At 47.9% G+C, this 17,855-nt stretch overlaps 2 protein-coding genes and 5 non-coding genes across 9 annotated transcripts; 6 read left to right on the top strand and 1 right to left on the bottom strand.

Moving 5' to 3' along the window:
• Nucleotides 1–4,846: 4,846 nt before the first annotated feature.
• NOP56 (NOP56 ribonucleoprotein) lies at nucleotides 4,847–10,477 on the top strand. Its single transcript, XM_074347032.1, has 12 exons — nucleotides 4,847–4,912; nucleotides 5,067–5,156; nucleotides 5,505–5,619; nucleotides 6,458–6,619; nucleotides 6,909–7,107; nucleotides 7,479–7,666; nucleotides 7,748–7,899; nucleotides 8,080–8,180; nucleotides 8,548–8,696; nucleotides 8,917–9,038; nucleotides 9,223–9,357; nucleotides 10,032–10,477. The coding sequence occupies exons 1-12, from the start codon at nucleotides 4,910–4,912 to the stop codon at nucleotides 10,401–10,403; spliced, it is 1,788 nt and encodes a 595-aa protein (XP_074203133.1). The 5' UTR covers nucleotides 4,847–4,909; the 3' UTR covers nucleotides 10,404–10,477.
• Nucleotides 6,236–6,303, top strand: LOC123613610 (small nucleolar RNA SNORD110). Its single transcript, XR_006720980.1, has one exon. It is a non-coding gene; the product is annotated as a small nucleolar RNA SNORD110 (small nucleolar RNA).
• LOC123613613 (small nucleolar RNA SNORA51) lies at nucleotides 7,221–7,352 on the top strand. Its single transcript, XR_006720983.1, has one exon. It is a non-coding gene; the product is annotated as a small nucleolar RNA SNORA51 (small nucleolar RNA).
• Nucleotides 8,243–8,328, top strand: LOC123613614 (small nucleolar RNA SNORD86). The gene has a single exon (XR_006720984.1). It is a non-coding gene; the product is annotated as a small nucleolar RNA SNORD86 (small nucleolar RNA).
• Nucleotides 8,755–8,825, top strand: LOC123613612 (small nucleolar RNA SNORD56). Its single transcript, XR_006720982.1, has one exon. It is a non-coding gene; the product is annotated as a small nucleolar RNA SNORD56 (small nucleolar RNA).
• LOC123613611 (small nucleolar RNA SNORD57) lies at nucleotides 9,084–9,155 on the top strand. The gene has a single exon (XR_006720981.2). It is a non-coding gene; the product is annotated as a small nucleolar RNA SNORD57 (small nucleolar RNA).
• On the bottom strand, nucleotides 10,474–15,428 carry IDH3B (isocitrate dehydrogenase (NAD(+)) 3 non-catalytic subunit beta). 3 transcript variants are annotated; one of them, XR_836574.3, is made up of 13 exons: nucleotides 15,352–15,428; nucleotides 15,152–15,232; nucleotides 14,913–15,011; nucleotides 14,692–14,812; nucleotides 12,961–13,021; nucleotides 12,750–12,882; nucleotides 12,530–12,663; nucleotides 12,337–12,439; nucleotides 12,091–12,237; nucleotides 11,767–11,861; nucleotides 11,596–11,656; nucleotides 10,708–10,909; nucleotides 10,474–10,611 (listed from the first exon to the last, which is right to left on the bottom strand). XR_836574.3 is itself a non-coding variant. In XM_010972786.3 (12 exons), exons 1-12 carry the CDS (start codon nucleotides 15,385–15,387, stop codon nucleotides 10,531–10,533), a joined length of 1,152 nt encoding a protein of 383 aa, XP_010971088.1. In that variant the 5' UTR covers nucleotides 15,388–15,428; the 3' UTR covers nucleotides 10,474–10,530. The 3 variants fall into 3 exon arrangements, 2 of the variants coding, with proteins under 2 accessions (XP_010971088.1, XP_010971087.1); XM_010972786.3 differs by lacking the exon at nucleotides 10,708–10,909; XM_010972785.3 differs by lacking the exon at nucleotides 10,474–10,611 and having other exon boundaries at nucleotides 10,633–10,909.
• Nucleotides 15,429–17,855: the final 2,427 nt, after the last annotated feature.

The raw sequence follows: 17,855 nt of genomic DNA, 5'->3' as shown, positions 1-17,855 counted from the left end.
GTCTCATCAGACCCAAGCCATTCATCCAGCCTTTGTTCAATGTTCGAGGTCTTACCTACAGCCTTTAGTATTGTGACCGACTAGTGACCAGGGTGAGTCTTACATCTCTAGCAGTTTCTTCTCTTCTCTCTGGCATTTGCTTCCACTAACTTTCCACCCTCCATCTCCAAATGACCTACACATCTTTCTATGAATACCTAAACTCCCTTCCAGCCATGAAGTCTTTCTCGGGAACCCTAGCCCGGACTGCTTCTGGTCAGCCTCTCACACTGCTGCACTTCCCCACTTCATTATTACAGTCTCGGAAGTAAGAGGTCATGGGTTAGTAGTAGCACTGCTTTTATTATCCTCCCAGGTCCCTGCATTGCTTATCCTCTTGCTTAAGATCTCTGCCCAGAATGTTGCCTCCTCACTGCCAGCCTCTGTAAAACAATGCAACATTCTTTAACACTTACAAACATTTGATGCATGGCATATTTACTTGATTTACTTGATTTTTGTCTCCCCCTGGGATGTAAACTCCATGTGGGCAGGGACTTAGTTTTGTTTACTACTGTATCCCCAGCACCTAGAAAGATATGTAGCATGCAATAGGTACACAAAAACTTTTTTTTTAAGTGAATGGAAAAACTGATTGATTCTGTAGCTTCTTGAACACCGACAGCTATTGCTAATTCCTCATCTGCAGATGTTAGACCACACAGTCTCCCCAGGTGCCCACTAACTCAAAACTTGCCTGTGTTCTCAGGGTCCCCAGAAAAGACCAGCTGAATTGCACTGCTTAGTCTGGGTTCTGAGAAGGTGAATAAATGTAGCTCTGGGCTCATTTCCCTGCTCACTCCTCCCACCACCCGCCACCACTCCAATCTTACTGTTAGTGAAGTGTCTGCAGCCTAAAATGAGTCCCCTGGGTCCAATACATGTAGAGTGATGCCAGCTCTCAGGGCCACACCAGCACTTAAAGAACTAGGCTGAAGTTGACAGAAGCCAGAACAACACAACCACAGTAGGAAATCTGAGGTTAGGAAGCCCAACTGCTTGGGGCACCCCAAATTGTTCTGATCAACAGCATCTTGCCTCCTCATCCAAAAAGTAAGTAATGTCCTCACCAGTGCAAAATCAGATGCAACCAGGCAGTGATGGGTGGCTGGGGTTTTTCGAAGAGAAAGAGGAGGAAATAATGCTTAGAAAGCCACAATGGAAAGCAAAGAGGACTTCAGCCTTTAATATCCATCTAAACAATGTATGGGTCATAGAAGCAATCATAATTGAAACTAGAATAAATTTGGAATTGAATTATAATGAAAATACTGCACGTCAAAATTTGCAGAATACAACTAAAACAGTAGAGGGAAATGCATATTGAAGAAGAAAAGTTTCAATGAGCCAAACATCCATATTAAGAAATGAAACAGAGAACAGCAAAATAAAGCCAAACAAGTAAAAGGAAGGAAATAATAAATATAAGAGCAAAAACTAATTAAAAAGAAAATAAACATACAACAGAGACAATCAACAAAATCAAAGTTCATTGTTTGAAAAGGTAAGATTAAATATTTTCTGAGAAAACTGAACTAAAAAAGAAGATAAAAATAAACATTAAGGATAAAAAGATCACAACTTTAGATGCTGCAGAAAACATAATGTTCTCCAGTTCAAATTTACATTTTAGACTATGTGGGCTACATATAGCCTTTGTTACATACTATTTTTTTTTAATCCTTTAAAAATATGAAAATTGTTCTTGGCTCTTGGGCCCTACAAAAACAAGCCATAGGTCAGATTTGGTCCCAGGGTCATAGTTTGGCTGACCCCTGCTCTAGGGGTGGGACATTCAGCCCAATGCAATGGTCATACAGCACAGGAAAGCTAATCCATCATTCATGAGGGAAGGGCTAGGATCAAAGTTGCTCTGGTAATGAGCCTGGTCCTCCCTGCCTGCATGTGGCAGGCAGGTGATCCCAACAACCATGCAGTGAGGAAATACACGGGTGTCACCTGGCATGGAACCACTAAAGGCCTGAAGTAAGGAGACCCAGAGCTCAGAGATTTTGAACATCTGGCTGAGATTAGTGTGTCTCAAAGGATAGAGTGCACAGGCCCAGGAGCCAGTCCCCAGCAGCATTTTACAGCAGGGCTTAATGGGGTCCCAAGACACAGCACAGGAACCTGAGCACAAAGAACTGAGATTCCCCCCTTTTCCCTCAGCCAGGCTGAGAGTGCTCTCACAAACCCAGCGCCATCTAGAAAAGAGCTGAAGAGAGAGGACATCTGAAAGGCTCTTGGCAACACTTTAAATCAGAAAACAAACGAGATAGCAATCATTGGCAAGTTTACACGCTGAACATATTTTCCAGGTTCTGATGTTTAATCAGTAAACTGTCCATCTACTGCTACCAGAAGTTGGAAAATGGAATGCATAACTGATTTACCATGTGAAACTAAACTGTTTAGAGATGCCCTGTCTACATGTATAAGTTAATGGCTAAAGTGATAGAAATGAATCAGAGCAGCTGGTTGTATAAAAAAATGGGGTTTTAGTAGATTCTATGGGAGGTGATGGGAGAACTCATCAGAGTTCAACAGAGAATATGTAAAATGAAATGTTGTCGTGCTGTTTACTGATAAAGGGGACAAAACAGCAAGATGAAAGTCCACTAACATTTGTTGAGTTCCTACTACATGCCAGGTACCACACCTGCGTCACACCTGGCCTCTAGTAGACGTTCAGTAAAATGTTTACTGAAGGGATGAATGGATCCTCCATCTTCACTCAGCAAAAGAAAGTTCAGGAAGGTTGGGTGATTAACTTAAGGTCACATGGTAAGTAGCAGAGCTGGAGTCTGAACCCAGTTTTGTTGACTGAGTAATATTTACTGCTGCTTAACAATGCATCCCAAAATTCAGTGAAGCTACCAAGTAACTCAAAGGGAAGGGAGGTATGGTCTTTGACATCACATGCTGCAGAGATGCCCATCCGGGTCAGGATTAGGAAGTATCAGGGCAGACAGTTTAGTAAAGAGAGGGAGGTAAGGAAGCTGAAGAAATATTTTTAATGTTCATGCCAATGTCTGCATCTAATCATAAGCCTTTCTGTCTTGCTAGTTGAAGTGCACTTTTCTTTAGCCACTTGTTAGCAAACTGCTTTAGCACAGTTCCTTTATAACCAGAGGACTCAAATCTATCCAAAATATGACTGTGGTCAACTTTGAGCTCAGTGACTCTCAGGCTTTTTGTATCTAATCCCCAGTAACGTGCATTTAAATAACATTTATATGCTAAATATATTTGTACCTGTCTATGTGTATGTTTATACATATGTATACGTATGAATGTTGAACTGAGACAAAAGTTTTACAAATCAGTACTCCTTATTCTATGTAACATAGTATTATTTCCTATATTCTTTCAACCTATTTTTTTTAACGCTGGCCAATAATGTCTAAGTTAATTCTGCAATTCATTAATGGATTCCAACTTCTCCTTTGAAACCCCCTACTGCAGGAGATAAACACCTGTAACCCCAGGAATATTTAGGATTAAGTATAGAAATAATGAGGTAAATCAAAGTCACAGCATCAATATTTTCCATTACATTTCCAAAACTTTTATTTAATTTGGCATTTATGTTTCAGAAAATTTAACATACTGATGTTGTAATTTTGGAATTTCATTCCAAAACGTAAAATGGAGTAACTGATTCCGACTCATCATTGTAAGTGGGTACATGTAATAAAATGTAAGCACATTTGTAAGGAATATTGAGACTGAGACTTTAAGATTAATCAACCAGTATTTTAAAATTTAACCTATTAGGTTTTAAGAGTGAGCTCAGTATTTGGATTTTGTCAAGTAGATGAACTGCTTAAGAAGAAAATATCTTAAATTTATAAATGCACTTCAGCTATGGGAATTTAAATTATAAAAATCCCCTTAAAATACCTTTAAATTTACTAGCATATATACTATTTGTGGGTAGCCAGGTTTTTGTTTATTACTATAACTCCACCATTAATTTTTATAGCAAAATTAATTTCAAAATAGTCGCCTGAGTGTCCAAAGCCGCCCCCGAGGACAGGGAAGCAGCTCCAGTTCACTCAGAACTAACCGGCGTTAAGAATTCAGGGCCCTTCACCAGGGCCAGCAACACGTGGCCCGGCAAAAGGAGCAGGATTCTGTCCAAGCAGGGGAACGAGAAACCGACCTAGAAGGAAGTGGGGTCGTCCTTCTTTCCTACTTATCACCTTCCTCCCTCATTTAAAGTAAGTAAATAAAATACAACTTAAAAGCACAGAGCCAGTCACGAGGAATCACGTTGCATCAGGGTCTGCCCAGCGCGCCGCAGGCCCCGCTTCCGCCCAGGTGAGGAGGGAAGGGCGTCCAGACCCCGGGCTCCGGAGAGGGTTGCCCACGAGCAGCAGGTGGGGAGGAAGGGGTCCTGGGGCGTGGGGTGCAGGGCGGGCACGGGTCCCGAGGTCCCCGGCGCTGCGGCAAGCGGGCTCCGCAAGTTTCCGCTGGGAAAGGTCGCCGCGGCCCGCGCTGGGCCTCCCGCCCGGATTTCACCCAGCTCTGCTGCCTATAATTTATATGATGAAAACATGAAGGACTGGACAGTTATGCAGAAAAGTGCCTTTCCAAACCGTTTGGCTGCCTGCAGGGCCCGGCCCGACCTGAGTGTCCAAGGTAACCGCGCCACAGCGGAGACCGGAAAAGGCCAGCCCGCCCGCGCTCGCGCCCCAGCCTCGGCCCCGCGGGCCGTACCACCCCGGCGGAACCCCCCACCGAGGCCCGGAAAGGTATCGTCCCCGGCTTCTGATTGGCCGACGCCGCAGGGGCGTGGCCTCCGGAGCCCGGTTCAGCGCGCCAGAGCCTGCTCGCCGCAGTGCGAGCCGGGCCGGGAGCGAGCGCCATGGTGAGGAGTGGTTGCTGGGCGCGGGTGATGCGGAGGCCGTGATTCGGGCCTGAATTTGGGCTGGAGCCCGAGCCGGGGCCGGGGTCTGCCCCGGGAGCCGGGCAGGGCGAACTCGGGGGCCCCGCTAACGCTCGCGCCTTGTCTCCCTTTCTAGGTGCTGCTACACGTGCTGTTCGAGCACGCGGTCGGCTACGCGCTTCTGGCTTTGAAGGAGGTGGAGGAGATCAGCCTGCTGCTTCCGCAGGTGGGTGGACGCGGTGGCCTCAGCAACTGCGCCGCAGCCCCTCGGGCCGCGCGGGCCCCAGCATGCACTGCGCGCTCCCACGTGGCCGGCCGCGCGTTGTGGGGTGCGCAGGGCCCGAGGGCTCGGGACCAGGGGGTCCTCACCTGCATTCGTGATTAGAATCACATTAGGAGCATTTAAAAGCAAGCCTGAACGCCGCCCCATACCGATAAAGCGGAACCGGGACTTAGGACCCATGATGCGTTCGGCTGGTACTTTCGTGTGTTCAAGTCTGAGAGCTGCTGCTGTTTTACTGCGCCCTAGAGGCAAAAGCAAGGGAAGGAAACCACCTACTGTTTCTCCCCCCAGGTGGAGGAGTGCGTGCTGAATCTGGGCAAGTTCCACAACATCGTTCGTCTCGTGGCCTTTTGTCCCTTTTCCTCGTCTCAGGTTGCCTTGGAAAATGCCAACGCTGTGTCTGAAGGTGAGTTGGCCACTGAGTATTTTAGAGAGAGAAGCCGAGATGTAGTTTCTGCCACTCTTGTCCTCCTAGGCTAGGGAGCTTGTGATAATACCCAGTGGTGGGAAGTACCTGATGTGAACAGGTTGTAATTTTAAATAACCTTCACAGAGCTCAAGGTCTGGTGAATATGACTAAATGTTATATTTAAAGTGCACAATCCAAGATGTATAGGCTTTATTTCCTGAAGGCACTGTAATAAGTGGCTTTTTAAAAATTTTTTAAATTTTAGTTTTGGGGGGATAGGTAATTAGGTTTATTTTTTAATGGAGGTACTGGTGATTGAATCCAGGACCTTGGGCATGCTAGGCATGCACTCTTATCACCAACCTATACCCTCGCCCTGATAAGTGATGCTTAAATGAAATCTCATAGCTGGCAGAGGCTGGTAGGCTAAATCCAATCACGTAGTTCTCTACTTCTCTGTTAAATTGACTGGAAAGGGTGATTTTGATACCAAAAGCCAAGAGAAAGAGGTTAGGTCCCAGAAAGCAAATTGGATACTGACTACTTTGTGCTGTAGGTATGCTTTAAGCTTTCATACTTACTAGGCCAGAATCCTTTTCTTCCTGTGCAGGCTTTGCAGTGATGACTTGAATCTGTCAATCCCCTGAGTGTAATCACTGATGTCTCCATGTCTCTGAGCAAAGCCTGAAGGGGAGGGATATAGGCATGCCATCCTAGCATGCTCTGTGAGACCAATGTCAGATCGGTCTCTCAATCAACAGTTGAGGGGACAAGGATCTCTTATGATTTAAGCATCCTTCCGCATGTTAGTGGGAGCTCTGTTCTTTGCCCTGAGGTGTTGTTCATGAGGACCTCCGCCTGCTCTTGGAGACTCACCTGCCAGCCAAAAAGAAGAAAGTACTCTTGGGGGTTGGGGACCCCAAGATTGGTGCTGCTATACAAGAGGAGTTAGGATACAACTGCCAGACTGGAGGTGTGATAGCCGAGATCCTGAGAGGTGAGACCACCCACTAACATTCTTTGGAGAGGTGGTAATTAGGTTTATTTTTTAACGGAGGTACTGGGGATTGAACCCAAGACCTTGTACATGCTAAGCATGTGCTCTACCGCTGAGCTATGCCCTTCCCCCCATCTAACATTGTTGACGTTTTGGGGTAAGGGTCTTCCAGAACTTGTTAGGGTGCTTAAGGTTGCTTCTGAGAAGCCCTCCTGTTTGGCTGCTACCCATGGGTGCAGGAGCTTGTTCAGAGCCCTTTTTCCTTGCTCACAGTCTTGCTCTCCTCCAGGAGTTCGTCTGCACTTCCACAACCTGGTGAAAGGTCTGACCGACTTGTCTGCTTGTAAAGCCCAGCTGGGGCTGGGGCACAGCTATTCTCGTGCCAAAGTTAAGTTTAATGTGAACCGGGTGGACAATATGATTATCCAGTCCATTAGCCTTCTGGACCAGCTGGATAAGGACATCAATACTTTCTCCATGCGTGTCAGGTAAAGTGCAGGGGCAGCCCCTGAGAAACAAGGTCTTTGGTCTGTGGTTTAGCTAATTTTGAACCCTGAGATCAGGACTAGCTCCTGTGGGTAGAACCTGTGGGGTAGGGCTGGGCCTCCTGGTGCTTACCACAGGCTGTGTTCTTACACTGACTGTATAGAAAGAGGAGGCAGAGTGAATCCACCCCATGTACACCTCAGCCCAGGCCCTTTGCCTGGTCTGTATTGTGAATGGGGGGACATGGAGTTAAGGTTTTGGATCTATCTTGTTCCCTTTTCCTCCGGGCAAAGAGTAGGTATGGAGAGGACTAGGCTGTAGCTTTATTTGAGACATGGCAGCTGGGCCAGGGAGTGATTGTGGCTCGTTGCAGGGAGTGGTATGGGTATCATTTTCCCGAGCTGGTGAAGATCATCAATGACAATGCCACATACTGCCGCCTTGCTCAGTTCATTGGAAACCGAAGGGAGCTGAATGAAGAAAAGCTGGAGAAGCTGGAGGAGCTGACAATGGATGGGGCCAAGGCTAAGGCTATTCTGGATGCCTCGAGGTCCTCCATGGGTCAGTACAGAGCCTGGCAGCCAAAATAAGGTACGGGGCTCTGAATACCTGGCTCCTGCATTCACACTTGGTGTCCCTTAGGCATGGACATATCAGCCATTGACTTGATAAACATCGAGAGCTTCTCCAGTCGTGTGGTGTCTTTGTCAGAGTACCGCCAAAGCCTACACACTTATCTGCGATCCAAGATGAGCCAAGTAGCCCCCAGCCTGTCGGCCCTAATTGGGGAAGCGGTGCGTCACGGGGAACACGAAAATGGGGGATTAAGGAATTACCGTGCATATTCATACTGTTATACTTGCTGACCCATCGTATCTTCCCCAGTTGTACTTGATGGGGAGGAGGTGAAGCAGGATTACACAGTTGGTAGGTTGGCAGTTCCAGTTCCTCTAATTCCTTGGCTCTTTCTCCAGGTAGGTGCACGTCTCATTGCTCACGCTGGCAGTCTCACCAACCTGGCCAAGTATCCAGCATCCACAGTGCAGATCCTTGGGGCTGAAAAGGCCCTGTTCAGGTACCAGTGAGGGCACCTGCCCACACTCAGGTGCCACTTCTGGTGCCCATTGCTTGTTTGGGGATCACGGTGATGGCTGACCAGGGCTCCCTGACCTATACAGGCCTCTGCTATGGGGGTGATGGCCAGTCCTGGTGTCTGAGTGATTCCCTGGGCCCAGCAAAGGGACCAAGTTTCCAGGTCAGCGACACTGGATGCCTTCCGTCTGCCTCTGGGAGCTGTGGGTTGGCATGAGGTGGGGTAGAGACCCAACCTGGCCTAAGGCTCACTCTGGAAACTGGAGGGAAAAGGAAGGGGAGGAGCTGCCTTGGCTAACAGGGTTGAAATTTCTGATCTTAAAAGTCTCCACTGAATATTCTTCTCCCAGAGCCCTGAAGACAAGGGGTAATACCCCAAAATATGGACTTATTTTCCACTCTACCTTCATTGGCCGAGCAGCTGCCAAGAACAAAGGCCGCATCTCCCGATACCTGGCAAACAAATGCAGCATTGCCTCACGAATTGATTGCTTCTCTGGTATGGGTTGAGGGAGTTGGCGGTTGGAGGGAGGGGAGGCTGACTACCTTAGCAGCTTCTACAATGATGGCAATATTTTTCGTCAACAGCAGTTCACCTAGTGAGTGTTGATACTCTGGGTCTGAGTGAAGCTGAAGGTAGAGGGAATACTGGGGGTGGGGACTAGTTTGTCACTTTACAGGCTGACAGGCTTTGTTTACCCACATATACATACATCCAGAGGTGCCCACCAGTGTATTTGGGGAGAAGCTTCGAGAACAAGTCGAGGAGCGGCTGTCCTTCTATGAGACTGGAGAGATTCCACGAAAGAATCTGGATGTCATGAAGGAGGCGATGGTGCAGGTGAGTTTGAGCTTTGCTAGGTGGGGGAGAAGCGATGCTGGCTGTTGGAGGTGATGAGCTCTCTTAGCCTGACCTTGTAGAGTGGAGGCAAAAAAACTGATTTAATGAGCCTGATCCAATAAAGCCAGGAGAGGCCCCAGAGCAAGGGTTCTTGAGAGCCTTTTCAGCACTTTTCTTTGGCCAGGCAGAGGAAGCGGCTGCTGAGATCACTAGGAAGTTGGAGAAACAGGAGAAGAAACGCTTGAAGAAGGAAAAGAAACGGCTGGCTGCAATGGCCCTGGCTTCTTCAGAGAACAGTAGTACTCCGGAGGAGTGTGAGGTCAGTAGGCAAGATTCTAGGTGTAGGATTTTCAACAGCAGAACAAAGGATATGCCACCTCAAGTCATGGTCTGGAGTGCAGGCTTTTGGACTGAAGTAAGGACCTGAAACCTGAAACTATGTCTTGATTCTATACGAAGGATATAGGTGCTGAGAGAGCTCACTCAAGAGCCCAGGGAGCTGGTTGTAGCAACACTGTTCTTGGGCGAGTGTGTTCTGTCCTCTGCTGTCTCCCAGGAGTCCTCAACCAGGAGTAGTGTAAATTCCTGCTCCGCTTGTTCTCAGATGTGTCCAGAGGTGGTAACATTTCATGGTGATGAGGGCAGGGAGGTCTCCATTGAACCATTCTCCCTGGGCTTGTCACAGTACCCAATTTGCCAGTGTTTTGGGATCCCCTCTGGAACCTTGCATGGCGGGGTTTTCTACTTGATGGGCTTAGGTCACTGTGTGTTCTCTCCACCCTCCAGGTTAGTCGGTGGGGGGCGGGGGGGACTTTGAGGTGAACTTCCAGGGCTATAGCCATACGATTAAAAATCCCAGAAACAGTGGGCAATTTTAACACCACTTCCACAGTCTTTCTGCCCTGATTACTTACCAGCTGGAGTTTCGGGGGGGGGGGTGTTCATACAGTGAATGACACTGCTCCATGCCCGTTTTCCCCTTTCCCCCGTCAGGAGACAAGTGAAAAACCCAAAAAGAAGAAAAAACAAAAGCCCCAGGAGGTTCCTCAGGAAAATGGAATGGAAGACCCATCTGTCTCTTTCTCCAAACCCAAGAAAAAGAAATCTTTTTCCAAGGAGGAGCTGGTTAGTAGTGATCTTGAAGAGACAGCTGGCAATGTAAGTCTTCCCAAGAGGAAGAAATCTTTCCCCAAAGAGGAACCGGTTAGTGACCTTGAAGAATCAGGAAATAAGAGTGTCCCCAAGAAAAAGAGGAAATTGTCCAAGGAGGAGACACTCAGCAGTGGACCTGAGGAGCCCGCTGTTGCCAAGAACAGTGGCTCCAAGAAAAAGAAAAAGCTCCGGAAGCTATCCCAGCAAGACTAGGATGGACATTTCCTGCATAATATTTCCCAGCCCACCCCCTATATCCCAGTAAATAAAAACAAGTTCAGAGTTCACAGTTGACATACCATGTTTTATTGAAAACACCTTACATGGGTGTGGGTGGGGCCTATGGGTAGGACAGGGCGCCAATAACAGCCTCAGTGAAGTCCTGGCAGGTGGCATAGCCACCCATGTCAGAAGTTCGAACCTGTAGGGGAGAATTGCAATCATCCCTGTGGCCTGAGCCCCACCCCTAACCCCACCACCACCTAACAGTCCCCTAAGGAAGCCAGCCCCAGACAACCTAGGCTCTGCCCATAAGGTGATTATGGTCTAGAGGTTTAAGGGCTCTTCTCTGGTCCACTGTACTGAAGGGAGGTGTGGTGTGGTCCTTGTGAGGTTGGAGGGAATAAAGGACTCTAGCCCCCATAGGGGTGCAGGTGGCCGATGACAGACTTGATGAAGTCGGTTGTGGTGCTGTAGCCGCCCATGTCTCGAGTCCGTACCTACAGCCACCACCGGCAACAGCCGTGGGGGAGAAGAGAAGAGAGCCCATGAAGGCGGAGGCAGGGCAGTGTGATGGAAATGGAATCCAAAGAGGGAAGACAAGGCCAGAAAGAAGCAATGCAGCAGAGACGCAAGGAAGCGGCCAGGTTTAGAAAAGCAGACCAGTCCACTCCTGTCTTCTGAGGGCCAGAGCCACTAGTGAGCCCCACTGCGGCCTGGGTGAGGTGGGAGGCCGAGCATGAGTGAGATGGGAGACGCAGATCAGAGCCGGGAGGAGGATGCCGAGGAGGAAACAAGACCAGGTAGGAGCAAAGATGGCAGGGAAATGGCAGATGAGAATGGGCTTCCAGGTGTGGAGAAAGTGACACTGGTGCCTCATCCTGCCAACTGTTCTCCCTCTGCTCCAACATCCCCCCAGAGGAAAAGCTGCAAGTTCTGCATTAAGACGGCCAATGAAAGAGCCAATGGATGGAGCAGGAAAGAGAAAATAGCAGGTGGGAACCAGGAGGCAGAGGAGAACCAAGAGGATGAAACAGCCAAGAGAAGGGAAATGAACAGCCCTGATAAGAACGGGGCAAGATCAGAGAGCAGATGCTCTGGGGACCCGGAGGGAAAAGAGGCCCCAACTCAGGTTCCCCAGAAAGTAGTGCTGAGACCCTAAACCCCACAGCCTTTCTAAACTCACCTTGCCAACTTTGATCACCTTCTTCACCGCGTCTGCAATCATGTTGGAGTGATGCTCGAGACTGTCAATGTGCACAGAAAGAAACTGAGAATCCCTGCTCCGTCGTCCCCAATTTCCCAACCTGTGCTCCCTGGGACAACACCCAGAAGCCTCCCACCCACCAGGACCTACTTAAGGTGCCGCAGCATGTTGGAAGCTGACAGCAGCATGGCTGTGGGGTTGGCTATATTCCTGCCCACCGCCTGGGCAAATGGATGCCGGGCGCCCTGTGGAGAGAGGAGCAGCCCAGAGTCACTGGGAGCAGACATTCTGCAGAGACTGCAGTCAGGAAAGGGCATTAGAAGAAAGGTTAGGTCAGAGGCACTGGGAAGATGCAAGGGCTGGGGACAGGAGCAGGCCAGGATCACAGAGGAAGGGGACACACTGGGGGAGAGCTATCAGGGGGACCTGAGTTCAGAAGAAGGGCACACAGAGGGCAGAGGTGACCTCACTCACCATCTCAAAGACTGCATACTCTGCACTGTAGCTCTCCCCAGGGACCACACCAGCTCCCCCAACCAGGCCGGCTGCCAGATTGTCAATAATGTTCCCATAGAGATTGGGCATCACCAACACATCAAATTGGTAAGGATTCTGCACCAGCTGGTGGGGAGGGGGGCAAAATGGTGGGCACAGAGTACAGAAGTTAAACCCCACTCGCTGCCCTCACTCAGCACTGAGAACAGAGACGGGAGGCCTCACCTGCATGCAGCAGTTGTCTATGATCATTGTCTCGAACTTAATCTTGGGGTAGAGTTCAGCAACTTCCTCACAGCACTGCAGGAACAACCCATCCCCAAGTTTCCTGTCCATGAGCCAAAGGGAACAGACTCAGCCAAGAAAGTGCAGGGGCTACCTTCCCAGGAACCCACCCCACACAAATCACATCCCTCACATGATATTGGCCTTGTGGACAGCTGTGACCTTGCCCCGCCCCTTCTTAGTGGCATAGTCAAAGGCGAACTTCGCTATCCGCTGAGATTTGGTTCGAGTAACAATCTTCAAGCACTCAATCACGCCCCTCGCACTCTGTGTAAGAGAGAAGCAACTGGGTGACACTGGAAAGGAGGCACAAAGGAGCTCTGCCTCTGTCCCACCTTCACCCCTGCCCTCACCTCGTGTTCCAGAGAGCTGTACTCCCCTTCTGTCTGCTCTCGAATGATCACCAAATCTAGATTGTTGTGTCGAGTCTTGTACCCAGGAAGTGACTTCACGTGGACTACGTTGGCAAACAAGTCCAACTTACGCCTGGGGGTGGGGCAGAGTCATGAGCACTGTGCCTGGGGCCCCAGTACCCCCACTGACCACGGGCCCTCCACCACCTACCTCAGCCGCATATCATAGGAAGCTAGTTCCCCCTTATACTCCATTGGGGTATGGATCTTTCCTGCATAAACAGAATCACGGGGGAGAGCTGTCAGTCACAGGCCAAGCCCAAGGGAACCCAGACTGGCAGCCAATCCCCTCAGTGACATAATGCAACCCAGACTCCCATCTCCCACTCCCAAACAAGTGGCTCTTAAGTGCCTCTGGAGACAAGGGGGAAAGGAGAATAATATACTCAGAGTGAGAAATATTTTGTCCACTGTTTTATTTTTAGTTACTATATTTCTATGTTGAAACTTTAAAATGACCTAAAAGGGGAAAAATTTCTCGTGTTATCGAAGAGCCTGGGTTCAAGGCTGAGAAACAATGCCGGGGATCTGTGACCCTTCTGGATGTTTCTGTGTCTACTATTTGACATCTTTCCAACAAACACTGAGTATCGACCATCTGTCAGGCACTAGGGATAGCGATCAAAAAACACAACACACAACTCCTGTCCTCAAGGGGCAAACAATGCTTTGGGGAAGACAGTTAATATGAAAGACATGATAAATACATGTGAAAGGTATTAACAACATGCCTAGGAGCACAGAGAAGAAATTCCCTCTGGTAACATCAGGCAGTATCATAGAACAGCTGGTACTTCAGCCAGAACTTAGGTTAAGTGAGTGTACTAGGTTGAATGGTGACCCCCAAAATGGTATGTTCATGGCCTAACCCCCAGAACCTGTAAATGTGACCTCATTTGGGAAAATAAGTGTCCACAGATATAATACAGATCTTGAGATGAAATCATACTGGATCCGGGTGGGTCCTAAATCCAATGGTAAGTCCTTATACAAGAAAAGGAGAAACAGATACACAGACACAGAGTGGAGAAAACCATAGAAGACAGAGGCAGAGATTGAAGTGATGCATCTACAAGCCAAGAAACACCGAGGAATGCCAGCGGCTGCCAGGAACCACCAGCAGCTGGAAGAGGCAAGGTAGGATTCTCCCCATATCTTCAGAGGGAGCTCTGCCAACACTTTAATTTTGAGATGCTGGCTTCCAGAACTGTGAGAGAAAAAAATTTCTGCCATTTTAAGCCACCAGGTTTGTGACAATTTGTTACAGCAGCCCTAGGAAACTAACATAGGGAGGGAGGAAGGTTCTGGCAGGTGGCACCAAAAGGAGAACACTGTGAGTAGAAGGAAAAGCAGAAATCAAAATACATGTATTTGGAAACTAACACAGTCTGGTGGGACCAAAACACAGAACAAGTGTTGTAAAAATGAAGGCAGAAAGGCCGAGGGTCAGCTCATAAAGAACTTATTTTCCTGCACTAAGGCTGGGCCTGGCAAAGTCATGCCAGTCTTTCCAAGAGAGGAGACGGAGAGAATGGACTGTAGGGGCAGAAGTGAAAGCCAAAAAAACCTAATGAGGCGATTACAGTAGGGAAGCAGAAAGAAAGACAAAAGAAAAGAGGCAGCTAGAAGTGGCATTCTAGAAACACAATTAAGACTTGATGGCTCACAATGTAGTCCCATGACAGACTCCAAATTCTTGGGGCCTTCCTGCATAGACATGATCTCCCAACTCCTGGGTTCTCAAGGGAGAGGAACAAATGGCCACCAATCAGTGGTGGGAGCTAAGGAGAGTTAACGGATTAACAAGCTGAGGAAAGCTTAATGAACTTTTATTCGTTAGATTTTAAATAATTCTTTCGGGATAGCAAGGTAGCACACATACCAATTATGGCCACTTTGTTCTCCTTCATGGAGCTCAGCACCTGCTCCAGCTTCTCCTCAGATGCCATATTCTGCACCTCGCTCAGGTGATGTTCCTGGAACTCCACTGGGACAGAGGCAGCCTTCAGGGACAGGTGCCAAAAATCACAGAGTCAGGATCGAATTAAGCCCTTTGCAGCCCACACCATCGTCCCTGCTGGCTGATTCCTCCAGGGCACTCACCTTGAAAACCTCCTTGACAGCGTGCATCAGCTCAGGCCCCACGCCGTCTCCAGGCAGCATAGTCACGGGAAAGGCGCCCTCCACCCTCACGTCCTCAGCCTGCGAGCGAAGCCAGCAGAGAAAGAGCTGGGGCGGGGGCAGGGGTGCTGGGGGGAGGGAACGGGACAGGGAGGCGGGGTAGAGGCCAGAAAAGGAGGAGTGAGGGGCGTGGGCGAGACTGGAGCCCAACTTGCGCTTACCTGGCTGCGCGAGGCGGCTTGCGCCACGGCCGAGGTACACAGGCTCCTCCATGCCCCGGGGTTCGGGGCGGCGACCAGCGCCTACGACAGACACATAAGCCTGTGAGGTCGGGTCTGGACTCCTCAGATCCCGAAAACTTTTCTGAGCCCGGTACAGACCCGCCGCTCTCCCGCCCGCCCCGGCGTGCCCCGACCCTCACCCGGGTCAGCCAGCGGACACCGCTGACGGCCGCCATGTCCTCCGTGGGAAGTCGCGTGGGAAGTGACGCCGGAAGCCGGAGCGGCCGGGTACCTCTATTTCCGGTCCGGCGCGGTTGCGCGCGCTTCTTTCTTTTCCTCCAACCGAAACCTCCTTCCCGCTCGTCTTCGTCCTCTTTCCCGCTTGTCTTCCTCCTCTTTCATCCTCTTCTGTTCACCCTTCCCCTGGAGGCTGATGCGACGCACAACCACTTTGTCAATTGCTTTATTTTCAGTTACCGTATGTAATTTATGTTGAAACTTCAAAACATCTAAGGAGATTTCATTTTTATCCAGTGAGGACCTGAGTTTAATAACAAGTTGAAAATCGGTATTGGGGAATCTGTCTTTTCTTAATGTTTTTGTGCCTACGTATTTGTCACTCTTTTAACCAATTTTCACTGAACAGTGGTATGTCAGACACTAAAGGCATTAACAAATACCATACAGTCCGTGGGAGAAGGTGTGTGTGTCTGGTTTCTTCGGTCTCCTAGCCCATCAAGTTTCCTTGTGGTTTTATCCTATGTGTTCTTGTTCTTTGCTCTGTAAGTTATTTCCCTAATAGTATATCCCAGACCTGAACTCCCCTGAGCAGGCTCGTAATTGGAGACAGAAATTACTTCAAGCATGTAAGTGTGACTAAAATAGAATTTCAGGCTGATTTTTTTAATTCCAGTCACGTGCTGTTTACAAATGACCTGTTAAAACAGATGACAGAGGAGGATTTGCCTAAACCAGTATTCTGGAAGTGTGGTTTTGGATCACTTGTCAGTTGTTTAAAATGTAGGCTTATGAGGCTCACCCCAGACTTGCTGAATCTGAATATCAGGATTCAGGCCCCAGAAAATACATGTTTAACAGGCTCCCCTAGATGACACACACCACTAACTAGGTTCTTTGTGACTTGTATATCTCATCCATCCGAAAAGGTGCAGGGCATTCTCCCACCCAAGGGAGAGAATGCAGTCATTCTAATTTGGGGGACTAAGCATAGTTTTTTCTGCATTCTTTTAGGCAGGACATTCTCTACAGTTGTAGGGTGAAAAGATTTAAATTAGATAATAAAAATGTAAGAAACTTGAACAAGGGGAAGCTATAGCTCAGTGGTAGAGTGCACGCTTAGCATGCATGATGTCCTGGGTTCCATCCTCAGTACCTCCACTAAATAAATAGACCGAATTACCCCCAGGAAAAAATACATAATTTTTTTTAAAGAAACTTGAACAAATGAAAAGTGCTGTGTAAGTGAAAGGCTGTTAATATTATAGCTAATATAATTTGTCAATGTATAATGAATAGAACATACTCCTCCATCTCCACAGTCAAAACTAGAGAGCAGCACCATCTTGCCTCCACACATTCCCTAGTCCCAGCGTCCACACTCCATCTGCCGTCACCACCATTTTTCTCTTCCAACTATTGCTCTTTCTGAGGGAGAAAAATTGGGAGATTTATGGTTTTTGAAACTATATTTTCCATTACTTTAGGAAATTTAAGATGGGAAAGAAGAGAGCTATGCTATCTTGATCCAATCACTGATCATCTAATTTTCATTCCAGAAAATACTTATTTTCTTGAGGGTAACTACAGCATTATTTCCATCCTTAAATTCTGCACAGTTCTGACAAACAGCATCTGCTAGTTGATAAAATGCCATGTGGCTGTCAAAAGGGTGAAAGGAACTGATGAAGTGTACCAGTTGACTCAGGCCGAGGAAGTGGGATCATCACTGTCTGAGGCTGTTGTGTTCTTCCTATGAACTTGGTGAGCTCTCCTGGACTTCAAGTCCCTATTAAGACATCTCTCACTGATACTACCTGAGAAGAGGGACATTTAGTCAGGACCCTTGAAAGGTACCCTTAACCATACTCTTGGGAAGGTGGGAGAGGTTAAACCATCTTGTTCCTTCTAATTGTTAGGAAGCATACATGAGCATTCAGTATGAGGCTGGGTGACTTAAATGTCAGTTTCCTAGGCCTATAAATTCTCCAGTACAGACATCCTAACCTGAGGTCCACAGAGCTCCAGGCATCCATAAATATAAATCAGTACCAAGAAGTTGGATGGGGAAAATCAAAAAATCACACCTTTATTCTCACTAGCCTCTAACTGAAATTTAGTGTTTCCTTTCATTATGAATATAAAGTGAAGTTATAGTGCTACCTGTAGTTCCCTTAACTTTGCCACTAATAGAAATTATATTTCATATCACATTTCAATTGTGGCAGATATCTTGAAATATCATTTACTCTCATCCCTACTTTGACATTATTTAACCAAATGCTAGATTTTGTTATTGGATGCATTAATAAAGCAGCACTCATTGTACTATATTACAAAGTGAGTTTTAAGAAATTATTATCATCATTATTACTATATATCAATATAATGAGTTTTCTTTGTAATGCTATTTGTTTTATTTTATGCATTTAAAGGCCCTTCTTAAGAAGAGGGCAGGGGATGGAGC

The sequence above is a fragment of the Camelus bactrianus genome, chromosome 19, assembly GCF_048773025.1.
Source record: "Camelus bactrianus isolate YW-2024 breed Bactrian camel chromosome 19, ASM4877302v1, whole genome shotgun sequence".
In the NCBI taxonomy this organism is placed as follows: domain Eukaryota; kingdom Metazoa; phylum Chordata; class Mammalia; order Artiodactyla; family Camelidae; genus Camelus; species Camelus bactrianus.
This window is presented reverse-complemented; position numbering and strand designations above follow the sequence as displayed.

Bases quoted from the DNA above. Each gene is read 5' to 3' on its own strand.
- NOP56 (XM_074347032.1), top strand. The intron at 7,667-7,747 runs GTCAGTACAGAG...GGTGTCCCTTAG, and splicing joins TGCCTCGAGGTCCTCCATGG to GCATGGACATATCAGCCATT. The intron at 9,358-10,031 runs GTCAGTAGGCAA...TTCCCCCGTCAG, and splicing joins GTACTCCGGAGGAGTGTGAG to GAGACAAGTGAAAAACCCAA.
- IDH3B (XM_010972785.3), bottom strand. From the start codon at position 15,387: ATGGCGGCCGTCAGCGGTGTCCGCTGGCTGACCCGG. The intron at 14,813-14,912 runs GTGAGTGCCCTG...CTGTCCCTGAAG, and splicing joins CTGTCAAGGAGGTTTTCAAG to GCTGCCTCTGTCCCAGTGGA. The intron at 10,910-11,595 runs GTGAGTTTAGAA...TGGTGGCTGTAG, and splicing joins AGGTGATCAAAGTTGGCAAG to GTACGGACTCGAGACATGGG.